A 19,743-nucleotide genomic window follows, 5' to 3' on the forward strand; every position below is an offset into this window, starting at 1 on the left:
CGGACGGAGGTCATTCCAATACAAAGCACCACCCAACTGGAATAATCTTCCTCATTTTCTAAGATCTATTACCTCTTTCCACTTTTTCCAGACATTTTCAATAATCTGTGCGTACTTTTAATTTGAGTGTACTTTGCAATCTTGAATAAATTTGTGGAACAAATGAACTGAAGTCAAGCTGTTTAGGTTGCTTCATTTTGTTGATGCTTTTGATTTATTATCTAGTTCATTGTAGCAAACTTTTCTTTCAGCTTGGGTGGGCAACCTGTCTGTATTGGTGTATTTGCAGTATGTGTTTGTTAATATCCCTGCTAGGCGTAGCTGGGAGGGGATAATGCGGTCGCTTCAGTGTGTGCTTGAGTGCAGGCGTGCATGATCATCCATGAACTAATCTTGAATACTACTGGACTGACCAGCCAAATTGTTTTTATGCACAACCATGACTGCATACTGAAGGACGTCTGTGTTCCAGAATTTTGGGGGAAAAAAATGTAAAACCCTTTTTTTTTAAAGTATCATTTTTATGCCTTTACATTTTAAAGTATAAAGTTTAGATATCACATTGTGAACATGAACACCTTAAGAACGCCTCAAGGGAATTTCTTTACTCTTGACACAAATGTTCACTTGGACACAATGATGAACTGATTGGATTTGGTGGTTAAAGGTCACTGTGACCTCATGTCTGTCCTGCTCTCATGAAGATGATACCTCAAGAACACATGGAGGGAATTTCTTCAAACTTCATCCACTAGGATTCAAGTCTTCACTGCAGACATTATATGAGTCTGGACAGACATGGATGTAAACTGTACCTTGACTGGTTGGTGGAGACAAACAACCGTCAGGCAGTAATTCTATTTTTTGACTGTTCTGTTCTCTATGGACATTGACAGCTGACTTCTCACTCCTCTTAACTGGCTGCTAGGAGCCACAAGTGATCAACAACTGTTTCAGCTTGAAATCTCATTTCAACTCGGAACACCAACATGGCGTTCATTTTAATGTTGGTGGAAATTTGCAGATCTCAGCTGGTTGCATCTGGCAGTTGTGATGCCATTGCAGTAGGTGCTTCACCGTCTGTTGCCTGGCTTGGATCTGCACTCCACTGAGTGCACTCTTCCAGTGTAACACTGGTTTTGTTTTTTTGTATTTGTGTCCAGAGGAACCCCTTGAAAATGAGATGTTACATCTCTTCTTTTTTTAAAAAAAAATCTAATTTATAGAAGAGAACTGACATTTTGCAGAGCCTGGACATAATAAAACAAAGCTGTGTCAGAGACTAAACTTCTAACCTGAGTATGTTCTGTCACATACTAAGACATGACACATTCCAAGAATAATATTAGCAAGTTTTATTTACATAAATCATACATATAAGACCCACTAATCATTGCTGATCCTAAGAATCACTAAGAGTTATTGCTTATTTATTTTACATAAATCACAAGCTTTTAGGGCTATAGTTTGTGCTAACAAGTGTTTGAATACTTGAAGTGATTTGGAAAAACAAATATCAATGCAAGCATAAAGTGTACTTTCACATGGCTTTGAAAGTAATACTAAGGTATGTGGATGATAAACCTGTTAATAATCCTGGAGTAGACTTGGATATGAGTGAATCACTGTGCTTCAAAGGTCCTACGAGGGAACATTTTGGTATTTCAGTTAATCTGCAGGTGCTCTCATTTCTACAGCAGTGTGGTTTTGTCCTATAGGTAGGAAGGAATGCAGTAACACATACACATCAACTTCAACTGAATAAATGAAATTATACAGAAGCTAAAAAAAAATGTGGACAGAATATATGAGATTTGAACACAAAAGACCCACTGTGAAATTAATACAATACACAGCACAGTATACATTCCAAGGGTGGAAGAATTTCCTGGAATGATTTGCCTTTAACTTCTCTGTACCACCTCCCAAAAAAGCACTCATATCTACAAGAAAGTCGGCTCGGACGCCAGCAGAAGAACCTGTGAACTGTATGTGGTCTCCATACCAGTCGTACAGCACAGATAACAAAACACTTCAAACGGTCGGGTCAACATGCCTGCATGTTGCTGTGTGTTAACTACAGTTTTCAGTCTCATAGGTTTAAATTCTGTACAAAATTAAGATTGTGTGTGTGTGTAAACATTAGGGTAACTGAAACGCTCTATTGGTCATCAGCAGGAAAACATTGGCACAGGTGAGCTTTCAACCAAGTCAAACATTTCTGGGGAAAAAACAAACATGAAAAATAAAGGTCCATTCATCCAACCATTCATCCATCCACAGAATAAATCTTACAAAATCCAGCTACAGCAGACATCCCCCTCTGTGAATATGGAGATAATGTGCACAGTGACAGAACGGGGCAGTGGAAAATATCAAAGTACAGTCATTTAAATTAAATTAAAAAAAAGGAATGATATATTTTGTCCATACATCATATAGGGTTGTCTTTTTCTGACACAGCAGGTAAGCTTGTAAGTAAACAGGACACTCATGCTCATCACATCTCCAACAGAAATGGCTTTGGTCATGGTGGCTGTTTCCTAGTTTAGTGTGTCGATGGTTCCACCTGGTGGCTAAATGAAGCGCTCTCGGAGTAAACCAGCCAGCCATGGCTGCTCAGCAGCGTCCAGTCCATTAAGCAGCTAACATTCTGCCTCTGAACAGAACATTTACAGACATTTTAAGTGCTTGATGTTCCTGTTATACTTCAGTAGAGAAGAGAAGGCTTTGACGCTTGCTGTCGGGCGTTGGGATGCTCTCCAGCTGAAGGAAGTAGAGGAGGACTTGCACCTATGGGCACACAGAGAAAGTGATCAGAGCCGCACAAGCAGTTCAAATGTCGCTGGCTCACTAATCGATGTCCTGACACGAGTTTTACCTGAGCCATGACCTCTAGAGACCAGCTGTCGTTCATGGAGATCGGCTGTGAGCTGTTTGAGATTTTGCTGTCTTTTTCGGAGGGCCGGAGCAAAGTGGGGCCAAAAACTGTAGCCAGATTGTGCAAGGACATCTTGTTGACGCTCTCGTTTTCAGTCACCCTGTAAGAACAAAGCCAAAGATAACATTCAGCCTATAGATCGTCACAAAGTCCTGAGCCAAACAGTACATCATTAACTAAATCAAGGAGATCTTGTCTTATCAGTCCCATTCTCGCATCACTGCACTGCTTCCTTACTAAGTTTTATTTATTACCAACATGGCTTTCCATTGTCGGCCCCCAGATTATATTAAAGAACTTTTAACTCCTTATGGCCCAGTCAGGCCTCTAAGATCAGCTCATCAAAACCTACAGCTGCTGTTCTGCAGACCAGGCTGAAAGCCAAGAGTGACTGTGTGTTTTCAGTCCCACCTCTCCAGCCCTCCCCTCAGTGTAAAATCACCAGACTCCACTGCAGCTTTTAAGGGATGCCCTTCAATTAACAGTTTTCTTTTCTACTATCCTGTCACTTTCATATTTCCTCTTTAAATTATTACTTTAACTTTACTTTTATAGTCATATTTTGAATTGTGCTTTATTCCATCATTTTAGTAATTTTATATGCAAGTCTATATATTTTACTCTTTTATCTGTTTAAAATTCAAAAGTTTGTTTTATATTGGCTTTCTATTTGCTTTATATAAAATCACTGTACAGTATGTTTAAGATCATCTCTTATATTTGCATCTTATTTGTTTACTATATCTGGTTATCCTCTTTACTTGTCTTTCACCTTTATATGAACTTACTATATATTAGCTTATTGCTTATGTCACTTATTTTCCACTTGTTTCTGTACGGGCTCAGTGCTACTTGACTTTGTGTCATGTTTCTAATTTCAGTGTATATCAGATGTACAGTATTTTATTTCTTATTTTTGTATTATCTTCAAACTGTCAAAAGCTTTATCTCAATCTGAAACAAGTAAAGGAAACTTCCTACTTAAGGTGACTTTGTTCAAACGACAGCTTATAAACTTTAAAACTAGCTTCTGTAACTTTAGCTGAATGGCCAATACAAGCTGCAAGTGACAATTACAGGACTAATGTTAACAAACACTGTAAACCAGGAGCGCAAGTGAAGAAGAATTAAGTCAGTGAACTGTATCAGTAATGTATCTTAAATCTGATAATGTTAGCTACCATAACCTTCTGGTAAAATGAGACCAAGTCAGGCTTTAGCAGAAAATCCCTGAATTTTACTGCTGAGCACTTAAACTTTTCATCTATAACATGATGAAGGTGTTACTTCACATACAACTGAAACACAGATACACAACAGTTCACATAATGTCGTGGGGTCTTTTACCTTTTAAGGTGGTCGAGCAGGAAGAGGAAGGTGACCAGGTTGGGCTCTGGTAGAGACAGCAGCAGGTTGAGCATGCAGCTTTCTTTGGCCACACTGTCAGAGAGAGCTGCAAGGCAAAAGCAAACATGAATGTGTTGCAGCTGCATTAATCCCACCTGACCACTGAAAAGATGAAGAAGTGGTGACTGACCGATGCCTCCAGCAAAGTTGGGGTACAGCTCATCGGTAAAAAGAGGCTCCGGCAGCTCGCGGAAATACAGCTTCAGTGTTCCTGCGATGGCGTTTACGTCCATCTCCCTCATCATGACAGACACGTCCTTGTTGTCTGCGGGGCACAGGAGACAACGGTCACTGAAGACTAAAGCATACATGTAGCACAGCGGACACTGTCCTGCTAAGCTCTATGTTTAGGTTTGTCTACATGTAAAGTATCTCTTCTTTCGCAGCTGTGTTTGTCAAATGAAGTTTGATAAAAAATCAAATCCAGACTGAACTCACTTGAATCAAAGGCGGCCTTCAGCGCCTGGATGTCAGTTGCGACACCAGACACTCTGTAGATCCCCACCTCCTCCATCCCTCTGCGCTCGATCTCCTCCACACACTGCCTCACAATGAGGGGAACCTTGGAACGCTCTCGCCTGGTGAGGACACAGAAACAAGTTTGAAAGTGTCCACATACAAATCAACACATCATATTAATGCTTTAAACACAAGAGATCATGGTTGAAATAAGTGTAGCTCTATTGTTTGCTGTCAATAGACTGGGTTTTCCTGCAAAACACAACCAGCTGATACACATTTATTATGGAAAAGTGGAACGGCTAGAGACCATTTTGCTTCTTTGTGTCAAAAACGGATTTTTTCAGTTTTCCACACTTCCTCTTTCATTATTTAACCATGTCTTGAAAAGGTTGACGTTGCAATATTAGCACATATCCAACAACCTGTTGGGTCTTTCATAAAATATTTAAAATGATGTGTGTTTCTCCTTCCAACCAGAAAAGTGGAGTTTTCTTTTGTGCATGCATCTCTACTCCTGTCTTGTAAAACTGCAACAAAACCTCAATTAAGATTGCACACTCTATACGTGTCCAAAGAATGCTCCCAAATCCTGAATAATACCAGAACATCCCACATGTCTTCATCAGACAATAATCGATTCAGAACAAAGCCTAACACAGAATATCCAAAGAGAACATGCTGTTGACACGACCCATATCAAATTCAGAATATTGTCAGATTGATGGCTTACTGGGACACTTACAGAGGAGACATTGTCAGTGTTATTACTGCTATGAAAAGTCAGAATGTATGCAGTAAAAAAGGGCCACAGACTAAACATTTAACACATTTAAAAGTTGTATCTAGTTAAATCAAAATTATGACACTAAAACTTAAAGAACAGGTCTATTTTGTAAAAAAAAAAGAAAAAGAAAAAAAAAAGCCACATGTAGAGTATGTTGTCTCATTAAGCTGCATAAAAAATGACATCATCATCAACTCACTTAGTTACTACGTTGATCTTCACGCCAAAGACGCCGGACTGTTTCCGTGAAGGCATTCTCTTCAGACTGAACTCTCTGCTGGTGAACTTCATCGAGAGCTTCACCTCAATCTGAAACAAGGAGAGAAAAACTGTTATTACTGACAACTGTTTATTCATGTCAGCTAAGCAGGTATGGGTAACTTTTGCTGAACAGCAGACACTGAGGTTACAAGAGACATTAACAGTAACGACAAATGCTAAAGTGTAGTATAGTGTAACACTGGTGCATTTTCACAGCAATAGCTATGCTAACACTTGCTAACTTCAGCTGACATTAGCTACTGATCGTACCACACAAGCGTGTGTGTATTAAATTTAGCTGAACTGGACTGAATTTAAGAAGGTTGTGTTTTATTTCTCATGATTAAACTTTTCATTTGTAAGGGTCAGAATATGTTTTTTTGTGTCAACAGTTCAATTGTTACACATTTTCACTTTAATGCATCTATGTGTATTTAGTGATGTCAAAAAGCATGATTACAGCCTCACTATTACAATTAGACTTTACCACTCGTGTCACATGAATCACTTTTATCAAAGACACTAAAGTTGGCTTCTTGTTCACAGTTTCTCATTTGGAGGTTGAGGGGAAAGTTAAGGGACAAATTACGATCATGCTGCTTAAAATCCACTTTCAGTTTTGTGAGACCCTTCTTTTATTTGTCAGAAAAGGTTTAGCTCAAAAAACACTTATCAAATAGCGTTTCTTAAGTGTGTAAAGTGTAGGTATAGATTTTGATCTAGATGTGGCCATATGTGGTCTGAATACTACAGAAGAGTATCAGCACCATGCATCAGAGACAAAATGAAAGGAGGAAGACATTTTTTTAAAATTTTGCATTTCAAGTATAATGTCAAAATGTTGAGAATAAAGTTGATATACCATTTTGACTTTATCCCCAAAATGCTATTTTAACTTCATTCTCAACATTTTGACTTTATTCTCAACAGTTCAACCTTTAAACCTGCCACTGACACTGAGAGTTCAACTTTACTCTCAAAATGCAATGCAAAATGCAATTTCATACTGTTTGTCTTATCCCTAGTCCTAATACTTTGCCATAGAATACAAAGCAGGCAGTGAAATTACCAATGAAAAAAGATAAATTACAATAAAATTATTGAGATTAATTACACATATCTGAAAATGGGTTTTAAACAGCCCTAAAGCTTTCAATGTGGTATCTCATACTAATAAAAATGGAGACTCCGCTGCTAAATATCATTACTCTTTCCCTTAATTCTCCTTTTCAGCTCAGAATCAGAAGCTATGAAACATTTCTGAACTTCAGCATTCTTGACAATCTTGTCTTTTTTTTTACTGTTGGTGAAAACACTTACCCCATTCATAGCGATGACTGTTCTCTGCCAGTCTTTATTTTGCAACGTCTGAGGATCCAACTGAAAAAAACATAAAAGGCAAAGTTTTATTTCAATGACTCTTTAACTTTTAAGTAATTCAGATTCAGTTTAAAAAACAGGGAATATTTTGTTTGTATCAGATTTTAAATGAGATGAGCACTAATATTATATTAAAACATGAAAAGTGAACACTGCAATGACTCTGTGAGTTGCAGTGAGAGTTTAGTTTTTGCAACAGCAAAGAAATGCAGGTAAACAAGAATATTACTCACTCAATTATTGCACTCAGCCTAACATAAGCATAAACTCCATATGGCCAGGTGTCACTGATCTATTTTAGTCATCAGACTAATACCACAGTGCCAGGCTTTATTTACTGTGATCAGGCATGAGTAACGTGATAACATCATGTCCTCACCGCTAAGCACTGTGCCTGTCCAACATGGCAGATGTTCTTTCACCCAAGAAACCATCGAATCTCATTCAGATAATCCTTTGTTCAGTGAAAGGACATTTTCTTTTATGTAATTCTTTTTTATCAAAAACATTTTAAAAAGAAGAAGCAAGAAGTACAACAGAGTGTATAATTCAAATGGAGAATTAAACATCACCAAAAATATACGAGAAAGCTAAAACAAATTTGTCCTTGAACGCAGGTTCCCGAGGTATCCTTTACACCAACTTCCCACGCTCGCTGTCCACATCTTTACCTTTGGTTTGAGCAGACTGCTGCGGACTCTGTCCCACAGACGGGCCCCTGCACTCGGGGGTTTCCTTGGAGACATGTCTCCCTCTTCCTCAGGACTGCTGCTGACCTGATCCACACTCTCTTCCTCATTAGGATTGTTCTCAGTCTCACTCATCCCTTCTGGCATCGGCCTCTCTTAAATTTAAAATGCTGCTTTCAGTGACTATGGGTGAACAAAGAATCCAGCGCTGTTCCACAGATAGAACTACTTTCTAAACCACAGAACTAAGAAAAGCAGCAGGTCCCTCTTCCCTGAATGAGCAGCCGCTGATCACATCGCCTTGATGATCTTCACTGACGCAGTCCAGCTGAATCTTTACAAAACTTTCTGCCTCATCTTCATGTCTCAACATCGTTAGCCTCCAAATCATTCCGGTGGGAAGTCAGAAAAGGAACAAAGCCCGGCAGCCTGCCGAGCACGCTTGCCTCTGTGTTGTTCTACTTCCCAGATGGATTTGGGGGATTAACTCCCGAGAATCCCCTCCTACCCTCATTACCAACGTGCTCACGCCTGCCGCTGTGAGGAGCGCTGCCTGCTAATCTAGCATCTCAGGTAGCCTAAACAGGATCTTCTTGGGCCAATGACTGATTAGTGCTGGTGACCTTTAACACCAGGCTGGTCTTCCCCATACCTGATACCATAATTAGCATTCAAATCCATCATGTAATAACCCTTACATGACCTGTTGCCCTCCCCGTGGCTCTTCTTTCTATAAAAAGTCATCTTTTCTTTTCCCACAGAGCAGGTCTTAAGGTCCGGCCTCAGCTGACACATTCTCATGAGGATGAAATGGTGATACAGGGTCAAGTTGGAGTTTTCTTGAATAATGAAATCATGCTAATCACAAGCTTTCAGATCTCATTGCAACTACAATATGTTGATTTGATCCAAAATTGACAAATAATAAACGGCAAAGACACCTTAAAGGCATAATATGGAATGTTTTCAAAAAAACCCCACAAACGTATAGGCTCTGGTGGCGGCTGTATCTGCAGAGACCCTCTGTCTCATTATTTTTGCTGTGCTCAAGATGCTTTACCAACCCAAGATGTTGGTATTTGACATCCTGAGAATGAGAAACAACAATAAACTTCTTTCCTACTGATTCTACCTTAAAAAAAATCTACCTATTTCTTAATTTTTCTATATTATTTTTTCAGCTTCATTTCTGTGTATTTATTTTTTCATTTATTTTATTATCTATTCTAGCCTATGTGTTTTCTTTTTTCAATCATATTTTATTCTCTGTTTTTCCTTATTTAAATACACAGTGCATAATTTCTGAAGCTAGTGGTACTCGCATCAAAACAAAATACGTGGTCTGATGACATCATGAAGTAGTGTGGAATCATGGGAGTTACTGACCACCACTGCGGATGAAAATCTATCTGACATGAAGTTGCTACCTTGAATAAAATTATGGATTTCTCTGAGTATGAGTCAAGGCTGTTCAGTACACAATTATCATGACAAAAAAGAATTCAAACAATAAAGGCATCTACACAAAATCTGGAATCTGATTTAAAAATGTTACTTAAGAGAATACAGTATGTTTAATGTTATATTTTTACACTATTACTTTATGTGTATTAACATGATATTAATATCACGTTTTTAATTATCACGGTTTTTAAGTGACACTGTGAAGTGTGTGTTTGTGTGTATATGTGCAGGTATATACAGTGTTCATTTTGTTCATTTTAGAGATGTCAGCAAGGTTTTTTTTTTGGTTTTTTTATTAAAATCACTTCAGTTACAGTTAATTTTCATGTCATATTTTCATTCCTGAGACTGTACAACCACTCAGTCAGTTTTAAATTGTCTCCATACCACCGATGCAGACCAGTAGTCTGCTTAATCAGAGGAAAAATGCTGATGCTGACCTAAAATTCAACTTAGGTCCTTTTATAGTAGATGCTTCACTCTCATTGTGAATAAACATTGTGGGGTGGAGGGTGTGCCAGGGGGCACGACAGAAAAGCCATTGATGTTGACATCAACAAAGCAAGTAGAAAGGCCAACATGAAAGTGCCTTTAAACCTGACAGATGTCCCGTCTCCAGTCTGTTGGCTCCTGAGTAACATGGCAAGTATCTGACTGAGGATGCCAGCACTCACATGCTCCTTTCTACTAAGACACTGAACAGAGTTGTGACCCACCTGTCCAGCAGGGAAATCCCTTCACTGGCCGATCAAAGAGCTCTCTGTGTCTCTCACACTCTGTCATGCTCTGGAGCCGTGCCAACGGCCACATTTGGTCAACCCAAAGTCTAATCCGCCCTCTGTCACAACACCCTATCAGAGGTCAAGCTGAAGCAACCCACCAGCAACCTCACTGCTCACTTGGTTTTCAACAGGGAAGCTCCCCACAGGGCAGGATTAGTCAAAAAAGGTCCTGTGGTCGGCAGGGCAAACATGTCACCACTGTGGAGGTAGTGGAATCAATAGGGGGAGCGAGTTCACTCCACATAGGCGAGGATCATTTTTCCTCTACATGTCAGTGGAACTGTATAGATTTGGGGTCATACAGAGTCAGTTAATATTGACTTTAGCTCTTTTATTCTGCTTTGGTGTCATATGGGATACAGCATGTTGTATAAGAGGTCCAGTGTTCTCCAGAAATTTGGCAAATATTTGTAATTATATATTGCCAGAATGTTTAGAAAGTTGCCAGAAAGTGATTAAAAGTCATTGTATTTTGGCCTTAAAGGAACAGTTTGACATTTTGGGAAATAAAACTTTAGTTAAATGTCCCACTTAAAACAATACTTAACAAATTGTTTGGTTATGTTATGTATTTTTATTAAATGTTTGCTAGCTAACCAAAAAAAACCAAAACGTTTTGCTAGCTAGCTAAAAAAAATAGTTAGTCTAGTTGGCAGGGAAGCTCTTATTTCTCCTCCTTTGAGAAAAACTTGTTGGCCGAATTAATGGAGCAATATGGCCAAATTTTTTTTAGAAGATTAAAAAATTGAAAACAGCACAGTAGAAAAAAGGAGATTGCCAGGCAGGCAGACTGTTTAAATTGATCATCTGAAGAGAAGGAAAGAAGAGATGCATCATAAAACTCAATTTGCTTGAGTCTGTGCTGTACCTTTCTTAAATAATTTGATTATTTTGCTTAAACCATCTCAAAAAGTATAAGTTAAAAGATATCACAATTCAGTCACAAGTCAGACTTTAAAGTTTTGGCAAAAGAATTATATTTAATTTTGGTTTAGAGTAAAAAATAAATTGAAGTTTAACAATGTAACTTAAAGTAACATGATCTAAAATTGTTGCTGGCTGCTGCATCCTAGCCTTAAATATTGATATTGGTTTGTAGACATCAAAAATCTAGTATTGGTCAGGCTAAAATTGGCAAAACTAACATAGTGACCCCGTACCCATCTGGTATTTCCCAAGGACATAATGCTAAGCTAACGCGTTTGACCCAGATCCGTACCTTTATTTGTCCTTTGGCCATGATCTTGTCGGTGATCTCGCCATCTTCTTTGCTCTGCTTGGTTTTGTTGCAGCACTTCTCATAGCAGAGCAGCCTCAGAGTCTGAGAGCCCTCGAGTTCGATCTCAAACTCCTTAAAAAAAAAAAACCAAAGGCATCTTACTGAAGTTTCCAGCTCAGCTTACAAAAATGTTTTTTTTTTATTTTAGCCCAGTTTTTCTGAGCATTCATGGCTTTCTTTAAAACTAGATATGCTTGAATTTCTTATAGTAACGTCTAGGGGAAACACCAGTGTTTATACTGTAGGTGGACAGGATCTCACTCCGTCACTTTGTCCACTCTGATCTGCACTCTCACCTCGTTCCAGTTGGGCTCTGTTGAGTCTCTGTACACTCGTGTCTTGGCTTTGTTGACAAAGTAGCCGTAAGAGTCCACCTCCAGGGAGCAGTAAAGGTCTAGTGGGCACAAGCACAGGTATTTTTCATTGAAAAATCAAAATGAAACCAAAAGTTACTCAATACATTATGAAATAGAAAAAAGAGGAGTTGGCCGGTTGAAAACTTTTGTGACAGATCACAAAGTAGAGATTGAGCAGGCAGCGGTTTGAGAAAGACATATTTGAGTCGGCTCGTACACAGTGTTCCTGGCTAATCCCACTTGTTCCCCTGCAGCTGCCCTCCCAGCTGACAGAGGGAGGAGGAGGGGGGATGCAGCAGATGAGTCTGGATGATGTGACACCACGTGTAACCTCTCGAATTATCAGTGAGATGATTTATAGTCAAAAACAGGAGGATAATCCACTTACTTAAGCTCTGTTTCAGCCCTGATGCGGAGTGGACAATGACATTTAGGAAGCCGTACAAACCAGAGGACTCATCATCTGTGGAGTGGAGCGTTCACATCAGGCAGATTAAGATAAAAAAAATACAAAAAAACAACACTGTTGGTACATTAAAATGTATATTAAACCCTAAAATCACATTGTGAACCTTACCTTCCTTATTCATGGTCATTGGAATCGTGTGAACAGTCTGGAGTTTGACACACGAGTTAGTGAGCATCTGCAGCTCCAGAGAGGTCAGAGAGAAACTTTTAAAACCTGCAGGACACACGTAAAGATAAAGTCACACATATATCACATTATAACTGTTTCTTTTGCTTACTGTATACCCCACTAAAATATTCTTTCAAAATCAAGAGCAATAAATATACCACAGGATACAGTGAGGTAACAGCAGAGTATTATTATTATTGTTTTTAACTAAAAACTTGGAAATCCACATCCCATTTTACACAACTTGACTGGACATAAGAAATCTATCATTATTTGAACATGGAAATTGCAATAGTATTATTTATTTATTACAAGCAATAAGTACATAAAAACTTTGGAATTTTACCTGATTTGAGATTTTTATTTTTGATTATTGATTGGTGGACAATAATGACACCTGGGACATGATAATAAAGTGGTCAGAATCTATTGTTCTGATGACGTTACTCCTACAGAAACTTCCAAAACAACTCACACTTCTTCTGCTGCTCGCGGATGATCTCCCTCCACTCGGCACGTTCGTAGTCTGAAGAGATGAGGAATGTGAAACCCTGAAAGAAGTGAATGGATAATATACTGTGTTTTATTGCACTCTCACGTTGTAATTTCACGCTTGTCAACAGCAGGGGGCAGCAGAAACCAAATGAAGAAACTGTCTATTGCTTGGAACAAGGTATTCCCAATAATACTTTGTATGTAAAAATCCATCAGGGAATCATCAGGAAACATCTTTCATCGATCAAAGTACACTGAATTTTACACATAAGACCCCCGACTCACTTTTCCATTTCTGTTGGCCACTCTAAACGCCATGTTGGGTGACATGAGAAGCAGCAGGGACTCTTGTTCTGACAACTTCTTCCTCAGGCGCTCGATCACTTTAGGTCCTTTGGTGGTTCTCTGTAGATGACCGGTATAAGAGTTCATGTAAAACAGCACATGATGTCTAGACTTTTGTTCTTATAAGTTCCTCATTTTATTTTAGCTTGTTTTTAGACTTGGGTACAAAGCTGTTATTGTTTTGGTATTTAAACAGTGCAATTCCTTCAAATTGCTGTATGTACGTTGAATTCTGTCGTTTTTTCTTTGTACTGTGTGTTTGTGAAGTTTGAGTGTGTTTATCTTCACCTTTTCTCTTTGGATCTCGTTCTTGATCTGAGATATTTTGATCTTCATGGCGTCAATCTCCTCGTCCTGGACCAGCGGGATGGGGGTGGACTCGCAGTCCTCGATGGTCTGGAAGGTCAGATCAGCCAGTGGGATATACCACTTACAGTCATACTGCTGCCCTTTCCTGTTGGGGGACAAGATGTGTGTATAATGCCACCATTTTTTAAACGTCACAATTTTCTTCGCTCAGTAATAATCATGTTGTCCTGCTTTTTCACCAAAATGGTTTGCTGGCTGTGTGAAACAAACAAGCCACAAGCTTACAAACATATTCAAGAAAGTGATGAAGGAATTACAACTTTTGTCTCCCACTGCGACCACTAGTTGGTCACAATCAAAGAGTTCTATTTTCAGCAAGGCATAATTTACGAGTTTAATGTCTCTCTGGGCGGAGTGACTCTCGTCCCCCGACAGGGATCTGAACCGGCGGATCTTCCTGCGTCTCTAACCTCGGGCTGGACGCCGACCCAGACTCACCCCGCGGCCTGTTTCTTCAGCTTGGTGCAGAGCAGCAGGTCGGTGAAGAGGAAGACGTGACGGAGTTTCCTGGAACCTTCGACCAGCTCCACCATGAAGCGATCCCTCAGCAGCTGACGGTTCTGCCAACGGGAAACACAAATTACATCATTACACTTGTAGCATAAAACTCTCATTTATCTCAAATACAACCCCAATAACCTTAATATTTCATTAGTATTAACTAACAGAATATTCATTTTCATTAGTCACGCGAACAGTTTCGTAGGAACATTGTCCTTTTTTTTAGAATAAAGGCAAAAACTTTGTGCATGTAAATGCAGTCATTGTCATTTTGCAGCCTAACAGAAACACTAGCACAGCTGCATTGTCTGACCACATCTAGATAAAACTGACAAAATTAAGTGTACTCAAACCAGACTTTATGGATAATAAATATGGTACACTGTTGACACAATGCAATGCACAAAAGGAATGAAAGGGCTGCTCACAGCTGAAAAAAGAGGTCTGACTGGTGGTGAGACGCTCCAGAAAGAGTTCAGAAAACAAGAAAGTAAATCTCTCTAACTGCTAAAACAGCACACTATGACAATTAGTACATAGCATAAAGAGAAAGTCATGTTTCTTGTTTTGACAGTGAATCCTAACTTTAGAGCTTTGTCGAGCTCTAATCTTGGCCGGTCCATCCAGCCTGAGGTTGGAGTCGCATGAGATGACATGAGCTCTTCCTGCAGCGGCGTGCATCTAAATTCCCCCCTGCCTTTTGACCTCTGCTGAGGCTGTTTACAGTGACACTGCCCATGTGAGACATGTGAGATCCCACACCAACCGCAGTCCAACAAAAACAAGGAAATCACTGCGGCATGGTTTTCCTACTCTGTTTTCTGCACGCTCCAGTGCAGCGCCGGCTGGTTACGGGCCTTCAAACATGTCCAGGACTGTCCTGGTTTCAAAACGAGGTGGCAGGGTGACATCCGCTTATTGTTTTGTGTCACAAACATGACCACAAATAGTCAATAATCCAATGGAAAAACCAGATCAGGACAGCACAGAGCTCACACCCTCCTGACACTGGAAACTGTTTTTTTATGCACCATAATGAGACGTTGAGCAGCGAGGCATGTACACGAGTTTAAATGGTCGTGGTAATTACAGGCAGCTACGGCGCAAAACATCAACAATGGGCGCAAATTTAGTCGAGAGCCAATCATGTACAAGAACAAGTCCTTTTCTTAAGCCAATTGTCATGTGCTGGCTTGTTATCTGTCCATCTTCTTGTGGGATTCCAGACTTCCTAGACAATATCAAGAAGAATGTTCCCAAGAACTTTCTTTGATTTAATATCCCACCCCGGTGGGCAGGGCCAGTTCCCAGAAAAAACAGAGGAAGTTCTTGGTCAGGTCATCTGAATCAGAGGCCTGAGATGCTTGGTGTGAGGAGGGGGCGGACACGGGGGTCAGGAAGCACGGGCAAGCCGGTGCACACCCAGTGCAGAAAGCTGGTCAGACAGAGAAGTTGATAAGGAGTGCCGCAGGTCATTTCTGGGAAGCAGAGTTGACACTGCGGCGAGGAAGGATGGGAGTGAGCGTGGAGGTAATCGACAGGTTTTCCTGGTTTGCAGCACAGAGGCCATTCGCCTCCAGTGTTTGCGCTGCTTTGTCACGAGCTTCCTCTACGCTCCACTTCCTTCACAACTAAAGCAGACAGGCTGAGATGAGTCAGCAGCAACCTGACTCACACTCCAGTTTTATTGCAGCTTCCAGACACCTTGTGCCTTGAGCTTTTTACTGTCAACAGTACACAAGATATGATGCAAGTTACGGGGGCAGATATGATCTGGAATTCAGTGTTACAGTGAGAAAATCAATAAGTGAAAATGTTCTAAAATGCTGTACAGTACGTTCATTTGTGAGAATTTAAACCTCAAGTCATATAATAAAAGTGTTCTATCAATCAAGAACTTAAGTCACCTATTCCGCCATAATGTGTCGCCCAATTCCCTAGTGGCATCGCCCCATGGATGGCAGAGTCAGTCAGTTGCACCATCTCTTTGGTTTACATAGGGTGGGAGTAGCCAAACTTTTTCCCTCGGATGACCAAACTGAAACTTAAGGGTGCATCATGGGCCAAGAGCAAACACTAACTGTATTGTTAAAATGTAAAATAGTACTGGTAATTCTGCTTCCCTTAACTGACTGAATTCCTGTCCTTACGTGTTGCTGCCTGCCGTACTTAGATTATGAAAAGAGCTTTTCTACTTCACAGTACATAGAGCAATTTTATTTCTCTTCTTAGCTAGAAACATCTAGCCAAATTGATGCAATCATTGGGTCAAATTGTTTGTCCAGTACTATTAATTAATTGCAAAGACTATGACACTCAACTCAACTATACTGTACTGTTAGCAGCATGCTAACTGGGGATGGGAATCAAGTGTGCCCGAAGTGTAATTGCTTTGTGGTTAAAAATCATGACTTAGTATCTCAAAATAATGACTTGTATGCAAGTCATTTGAAAGTTTCTCAACTTTTTAAGACACTAAGTCACTTTGTGAGATACTAACTTAATATTTTGAAATACTAAGTCATCATTTTAGATTCTAAGTCATTATTTTCTCATTATAATCATTTTCCATCATATTAGCTGAAATGGGCTTCCACAGATAAAGACAGGATGAGTATATAACACATATATATTTAATGACTGATTTAAAATTGTTTTCTATGTTGAGTTTTTAATCCTGCCTCTGGTGTTTCCTCACTTAAGATAGTGTTTCCTCAGTTCCTCAGTTTTTTTATGAGTGCTGTTCTCATTTTAGTCTTTAACATTACAAAGTCTTTGCTTTATGTGTGTGTGTGTTTTATTGTTTTTATTGTGTGAAGACCTCGTATTGCCCTTGTTTGCATGTAAGGTGCTATATAAATAAAGTTTGATTGATTGATAACACAGATCAATCTGTCTGCAATGTAGTTTATACACTAAACTGATATGCCACAGAATTACAGAGAAACTGGGGGCTTTTTATGCATTTATTTTTATAGGAAAGCTGAAGATATGACAGGAAAGGGGGAGAGAGAGTGGGGAAATGACGTGCAGCAAAGGGCCCTACAGGCAGGAGTTGAACCAGAGGACTCACAGCCTCTGTACATACAGTCAATGCTCTACCAACTGAGCTACCAGGCCACCATGTTGACATTTCTGTCCATACTGACACGCTCTCTCTCCGTCACTTGTCTTTCGCATTTTTTCTCCTGCACACTTCTGCGAGTTACATGATTGATTGTTTTTGTAATACTTCACCTGGTGCTCTATGCACCGCAAGTGATACGTGTATACAGAGCAGACTGGAACAACTGAGAACCAGTTTCATTTAACCAAGAAACATGACAAAAGTTCTAGTTTTAATGTCTGTAAAATGATCATTTGAATGGCCAGGATAACACCTTACATTTTCACAAAAGACTTTTTTGCCTCCAATATTGAATATTTGTGAAAACGGTCAGACCATAAATGCTGTCTGTATTACAGAATACCTACCGAGAGTTAACAGGCCACCAAAAGCTGGGTGGAAGTTAGTGACGTATACTGGACAAATATAAAACCATATAAAAGCTGGAGCGGCACAGGGAGTCACCACTGTGGTACAAGGCCCTGTCGCTGTGCCACAACACCATTCAAACCACTGAATTTGTCCCTGGCAAAGGGAACAAGCCCTTCACAAAAGGAACAAGCTGTACTTACTCTTAATTTGCCCTGTTTTCCTGCACAAGCCCTTAGTGAGAAATAACTACAACAACCTGAGCTACATTCAACCAAACTGGAATTGATGGAATTTTGAAAAACTAGCAAATCCAGTTTCTGTCTCACTTACAGGAACTAGTTGCCTAAAAATGCAGCAACTGGCAGTGTGGAGGGGAAATTGACCCTCGTTGATTTATCTACAACAACATATTTTATTTGCAACTAGTTTTCCAGTGGGCCTGAGGTCACTTATTTGAAAAAAAGGGGTTTTAACCCTCTGCAGTCCCAATATAACCCTGAGGTGATGTACAGCTCTCCACACTGACCTCTCCCTTCTTCACTGTCATGGACTGTCTACGTGGTGTGATCTCTTCATTAATACTGGACAGGAAGTTCTGAGAGATGCGGAGGGCGTCCTGTAACAGTGGGTAGTCCGGGTGGCTGGCGGGCGTGTGCTTCAGGAGGTCCTGGAACAGAAAAAAATTGGACAAATTCCATCTTTTAAAGTCTCTTCATGCAGACACGAATGTTGCTCTAGATTTGTGTTTGGCAGACTGACTTACATGTAGAACGAGCGTGCTGCGCGTCACTCTGTCCACGGGTTTGTAGAGAAGAGCTGTGGAGGAGGAAGAGTCAGCTCAACAGGCCCAGTCACAGCTCAACTACATATAGCAATATTGATTAATGTGGAGGCTGGCCATTCATTTCACTCAGTACTCACTTTCCAGTGAATTTTTAGCCGACTGGTCTTTGCAGTCCTTTGTGCTTTTGACCTTGAGATTCTGGCAGGAAGATAAGACCAGAGGGAAATAGTGAGGAAAAAAATACCCTCATTAAAATCACAGCAACTGCCCCAAAGTGCAATTAAAACCATCAGCAGCCCTGTAAAGAGCTGCGTGGCTCTTTACACTGCGAGGACTGCTGAAAACTGCCCTGTCATCACTTGTCCCGGGCAGCTGTACAACATCAAATACTCGCCTGCCGCAGCCCTGCTGTGCGTAGCGTGATTACATACCTCAGATATCTCTGCAAACTGAGCGTTTGCCTGGCAGCACTTGTCCGCCGTCTCCACAGCAACCTTATAGTTGTCCACAAAGGCTCGGTACACTCCAAGCTGGCTGGCCTGCATGACACAAGCAGAGTGCAGATTAGATTCACTTCATAACAAAGAAGACAGAGTTTACTAGTTTACACCAGGTACTTTGCAGTGTCACTGTAGGCTGCGCTGAGCAGAGGTGGAGGTCCGCCGATACTTTACTTAAATAAAAGTACTGATACCGGTACAAGTAAAAGTCGTGACTTCAAAATCCAACTTGTAAAATTATGGGAAGTATTACTAGTACAAATGTCCTTAAAGTAAAAATATTTGCCCCCTGTGACTGACAGATTATTATAAAATATATACTATGTATGAAATTGTTAATGATGATTCATCAGTGTGTAACTGGTTCCCCTCCAGAGGGTTACAAGAAAAACTTTATGGGCTGTGAGATGTTTATGTGGTGGGGAAAAACAGAAACAACAATTCTGCTATACTTATTAATTCTTGAATAATTTTACCTCCTTTGACCTCAAGCAAGTTTAGAGGGGAAACTTCTTTTGGGTGAACAATTATTTATTTTTATAATTTTATTTTATTTATAATGTAAAGTCTTAATCTGTAAAGTAACTAATAACTAAAACTGTCTCATAAAGTAAATATTTCTCTCTGAAATGTAGTAGAGTAAAAGTAAAAAGTAAAAAGCAAAAGATGGAAAGTAAAGCACAAGTACATTAAAATATCACTTAGGTGCGTACTTGAGTGTACTGAGGACTTAGTTACTTTCCACCCCTGGTGCTCAAGCATGACTTTGCACAGCAGTATTAGAAGAGGTATTGATGCATTTGAGTGTGACTCAGTGTTTGCTCACGTG

The 19,743-nt window shown here is 39.9% G+C and overlaps 1 protein-coding gene across 1 annotated transcript in view; it reads right to left on the minus strand.

The window, feature by feature from the left end:
* Window positions 1-1,340: 1,340 nt before the first annotated feature.
* Window positions 1,341-19,743, minus strand: part of LOC146320759 (breakpoint cluster region protein) — a 43,846-nt gene continuing 25,443 nt past the window's right edge. The window contains exons 5-23 of the mRNA XM_084729148.1: window positions 18,846-18,953; window positions 18,552-18,612; window positions 18,394-18,446; window positions 18,157-18,297; window positions 14,090-14,211; window positions 13,571-13,736; window positions 13,223-13,342; window positions 12,918-12,993; window positions 12,383-12,487; window positions 12,194-12,268; window positions 11,746-11,843; window positions 11,390-11,521; window positions 7,176-7,235; window positions 5,794-5,903; window positions 4,787-4,926; window positions 4,479-4,613; window positions 4,289-4,394; window positions 2,882-3,041; window positions 1,341-2,793 (exon numbers count right to left, since the gene is read on the minus strand). Of these exons, the coding sequence (XP_084585274.1) occupies window positions 2,704-2,793; window positions 2,882-3,041; window positions 4,289-4,394; window positions 4,479-4,613; window positions 4,787-4,926; window positions 5,794-5,903; window positions 7,176-7,235; window positions 11,390-11,521; window positions 11,746-11,843; window positions 12,194-12,268; window positions 12,383-12,487; window positions 12,918-12,993; window positions 13,223-13,342; window positions 13,571-13,736; window positions 14,090-14,211; window positions 18,157-18,297; window positions 18,394-18,446; window positions 18,552-18,612; window positions 18,846-18,953 (2,058 nt within the window). The 3' untranslated portion in view covers window positions 1,341-2,703. The remainder of the gene's footprint in view (window positions 2,794-2,881; window positions 3,042-4,288; window positions 4,395-4,478; window positions 4,614-4,786; window positions 4,927-5,793; window positions 5,904-7,175; window positions 7,236-11,389; window positions 11,522-11,745; window positions 11,844-12,193; window positions 12,269-12,382; window positions 12,488-12,917; window positions 12,994-13,222; window positions 13,343-13,570; window positions 13,737-14,089; window positions 14,212-18,156; window positions 18,298-18,393; window positions 18,447-18,551; window positions 18,613-18,845; window positions 18,954-19,743) is intronic.

This window comes from Lutjanus erythropterus, chromosome 10 (assembly GCF_056507025.1).
Source record: "Lutjanus erythropterus isolate fLutEry1 chromosome 10, fLutEry1.hap2, whole genome shotgun sequence".
Taxonomy (NCBI): domain Eukaryota; kingdom Metazoa; phylum Chordata; class Actinopteri; order Lutjaniformes; family Lutjanidae; genus Lutjanus; species Lutjanus erythropterus.